We start from the raw sequence: 4,300 nt of genomic DNA on the forward strand, positions 1-4,300 counted from the left end.
GTACCCAACTTTAAGTATGTCACTATTAAGCTCTTAGTGGGCCTAGTCAATGTAGGTCAGGTGGTTGTACTAGGTAGAGTCACTACCTTCACCATTTGTTATTTTCCATTTTTATTTTTATTTTTTATTTTTCATTTTTCTAAGTGGAAAAAAAATATATAGGAAACATTAGTTTTCTACAATTAATATGGATGGGTTAAGTTCATTACAATCAAAGTACTGTCATCAAAATTATTGAGTCATTGTAGAGACAAGATATTGATTAGTCTTAATTTTAATTTAAAAGGAAAATGTCCCTACTTACTCAATGTTGTGAAAGTGATGAGTGATGACTAATTTCATTTGTATTATTGGAGCAAAAGCTTTAGTTAATAAACCACCAAGCTCATACTCATAGCATGTTGGGGGCCACATATTTATTGTTCCTATATATACATTTTAATCATGATAATGTATAAATAACATTTTTTAATTATTGATTTGGTTATTAGGTAAGGCTTTCAATTTTGCATAAACATTATAACTACTTTCATTTCAATTCAAAGTTTAAAAACTAATCTTTTCTTTACAAATATCGATTACATACATCTAATAAATATCCTTTTAACACATGTTTAAATGTAGGAAATAGAGAATGAGAATGAGAAATTTCCTTCATTTTTCTATTTCTTATTGCTTTTGAATTATAATTAGACTCTAGTTTGGGATAACTTCTTGATTTTGGCTTTAAATGGAAAATGAAATTAAAATCCGAGTAATAATTTTTTAAAAGGTAAAAATGGCATTGTAAAAGTTTATTAGAAATGAAAGAACTTCTTATATAAGTTAAAATAAAATCTTCATGAGATAATATTTTTTTGTCATATTAAATTTTTCTTTAACTTGTAAGCTTTTTAAACATAATTATAGTCAAACAAATATAGAAACTTTTATTGAACTTTAAAAGAAGGTTTTCATTTCTTAAAAGCCGATGTAAACATGAGATTAAAAGCATGAATAAGATTAAATAATTCATTCTCATAAAAATTTTAATTACTCTTTTACATAAATATGATATTATGATTCGACATAATATCTTAGGAAATCATGATCAATACTTTTTACCTGCGTCTCGTATTGTGACGTTCAAATTTGGTTTTAGTCATGAAATGATAAAAGTGATTTTGTTTCTTAGTTATCTTTATCGATATACATTTGTACTTATTTTCTTGAAATTTTTATTAATGGGTTTTGAGAAAAACACACAAAAAAAGAAAAGAGAAAATGGTTTTGGATTTACAGGTTGTAATTTATAAATTAAGGAAATGAAAGAATGGGAAAAATAGAAAGGAGCATGAGGGCACATGCAGAATTGAAGCATGAGATTGTTGTGCAACGTTTCACGAACTTCAATCTTGGGTTGTCTTGCAAGAAGAAAGTAAAGAAACATGTTTTACTGCCTCGTTTGGCCCAGCAGCTGTCGTGCGTCCCTTCAACTGTAAAACATTCCTTCACCGTGCAAAGTTTCAAACGCACCACTATTTTCATCTGACGTTAAAGAAGGGAAAGGACAAAACAAAAGATTGGAATTGGTGAAAACGGCGGCTGTAGCGAAGCCGATGCAAGTGGAGCCGATCGAAGAGAGGTGGGGATCATATGCTCACGTGTAGCCATTTGATGTGAGTAATTCGGCTCCAAGTCAAACTCTACAGCCTGATTCAACGTGGGCCCTACCACCCATCTTCCTCCGCAGCACCCACCCTTCGTCACTTTTCCTTGTGTATCCAACTGCAGTTTTTCCAGTTATAACTCTGGTCCCCACCAACCGTATACACCTACTCTTCCTCTACGCTTCTCTTTTTCATACTTGCCCTTTTTTTCTTTTTTCTTTTTTTTACTCTTTCTTTTTCATCTCTCTTTTATACTTCTTTTTTGCCCTTTTTTGTCATCTTCGCTTATAAAAAGGGTGGTGGTGATAATGCAACTGAATAGGATATTATTCATCGGTCGCGGAGAACCTCTGATACCATAAGAGGGGGTGACGTTCTCACAATGAGGCTTTCTCTCAAACCACTAGGGCCATGCATAGTGAGCAACAGTAGCAGGGACTTCACATCCCGGAGCTGCATCACAGCATCTCAGCCAGCTACCTTCACCAGGAGGTTCATGGAGAAGAGAGGTTCTAAGAATTGGGAAGGCTTGCGCAAAGAGGTTGAGGGTCAGTGGGTGCATTCGCGGGGGAATCCCAGACTGGTCAAATTGGGAAAGAGATGGATGGAGTATCAGGGGATCAGAAACTGGGATGGCTTACTCGACCCACTGGACGATAAACTCCGGTGCGAGATTCTCCGCTACGGAGACTTTGTCGATGCTACCTATAAGGCCTTTGACTTCGACTCCTCTTCTCCTACCTATGCCACTTGCCTCTTCCCAAAGAACTTCATTCTCGACGGCGCCGGTTTGCCTAATACCGGTTATAGGCCTACCAGGAATCTCCGCGCGACATCTGGCATTCAGCTGCCACGTTGGATCAAGAAAGCCTCGAGCTGGGTGGCCACCGAGTCTAGCTGGATTGGGTACGTGGCAGTCTGTCAGGACAAGGAGGAGATCGCCAGGCTTGGTCGGCGTGACGTGGTAATTGCGTACAGGGGCACCGCCACTTGCTTGGAGTGGCTGGAGAATCTACGCGCCACCCTCACTCCTCTCCCTAGTGCTCATTCCGATTGTATGGTGGAGAGAGGATTCCTCAGCTTGTACACTTCCAGAACAGCCACGTCACCCAGTTTACAAGATTTGGTCAGAGAAGAGGTCGCCAGTCTTCTTCAATCCTACGGCGATGAGCCACTGAGCCTCACAATTACCGGCCACAGCCTCGGCGCGGCCCTCGCTATCCTCACGGCCTACGACATTAAGACCACATTCAGCCGCGCCCCGCTTGTCACCGTCGTGTCCTTCGGCGGCCCTCGCGTCGGCAACGGCAACTTCCGTTTCCAGCTGGAGAGGCAAGGCACTAAAGTCTTACGCATAGTAAACTCCGACGATCTCATAACCAAAGTCCCCGGCTTCGTGATCGACGACAATGGCGTGGCAGGGGATCACGACGTCCGCGTGTCGGGACTGCCCAGCTGGATACCAAAGCGCGTGGTTGACACACAATGGTTGTACGCCGACGTCGGACGAGAATTGCGGCTCAGGAGCAGGGACTCTCCCTACCTCGGTAGCATCAATGTAGCCACGTGTCATGATCTCAGGACGTATCTCCACCTAGTGGACGGCTTTGTGAGCTCCAAGTGTCCATTCAGGCCCATGATAAAGAAAGTCATCAAATCCTACGGCGCACAGAAGATTAGGGTGTAGATTCATACCCAAAATGTCTATACACGCATACAGCAAACTGAAACTCATTCCCGCCAAGTACGGGGGGTGCGCATTGTCAGGGTTGGCCCGCAAGGAAGAAATTCTCGCTCGCAGCTAGCAGCCCAGCGCCATTCTTTTTATGTCAACTAGACGGTGAGGCCATGCATAGACCACCGGCGCACTTTAGTCGCGTAGGCTTTCCACTTTCCAGTGAAAAAAGGGGGAAGTTGTTCTGTTTGGTAAGGATGGCGTGTCACGTGCCGACAAACATATTGACGAAATTGCCCTCCATGCCGACAACATTTACGCACACTGCCACTGCCCCTGCCCGCCCACAGCCTCACCGACCCGTGTTCGTGGGAGCTACGCCAGCACATGCCGCAACCTTGCTTCGTCACTCACCTAACCCAGCGCCGTCCATTCCGAGTCCAACCGGTCGGTTCCTCCGAAATGACCAAATTACCCTGCGTCATCCTTGATAATGGAAATAACAGCAGCAATAATATTACCCACAAGTGGGGTGGACTATTAGCACTTTGGGGTCATATTTGTAATCATGAATTTATTATTATCATTGCGGCTATACATAACTTTATGGGTCATCCTCGTACCGGTGCTCCTAATCATTGTTTAAAGAAGAAATCCTTATATTCTTTTTACCTTCTTTTATTTATAAATTCAATTAATATTTTCCCACTTTTAAGTTTCTCAATTTAATTAAATTTTGACTTCAATAACGAACACAAGATCACGTCAAAGTCGTCATTTCAAACCATTAACTTCTATACCAAATCAAGCTAAAGCTAAACCCAACCCTCTCCGATTCATTTTTGGAAGATATTTTCTACCAAGCATGTGAAAATACAATTCTAGTCTCCTATAAGCTAATCCAGCTAAACTTAGAAGACTAAAGACTTTATCCATTTGTAATCTTATTTTAATTGGTCAATGATTAAGATTTTTC

The 4,300-nt window shown here is 41.2% G+C and overlaps 1 protein-coding gene across 1 annotated transcript; it reads left to right on the forward strand.

Annotated features, from left to right (window-relative positions):
- Positions 1 to 1,989: 1,989 nt before the first annotated feature.
- On the forward strand, positions 1,990 to 3,966 carry LOC100242763 (phospholipase A(1) DAD1, chloroplastic). The gene has a single exon (XM_002270956.5). The coding sequence runs from the start codon at positions 2,032 to 2,034 to the stop codon at positions 3,334 to 3,336; it is 1,305 nt and encodes a 434-aa protein (XP_002270992.2). The 5' UTR covers positions 1,990 to 2,031; the 3' UTR covers positions 3,337 to 3,966.
- The last annotated feature ends 334 nt before the right edge of the window (positions 3,967 to 4,300 follow it).

This window comes from Vitis vinifera, chromosome 15 (genome assembly GCF_030704535.1).
Source record: "Vitis vinifera cultivar Pinot Noir 40024 chromosome 15, ASM3070453v1".
NCBI classification, from domain to species: domain Eukaryota; kingdom Viridiplantae; phylum Streptophyta; class Magnoliopsida; order Vitales; family Vitaceae; genus Vitis; species Vitis vinifera.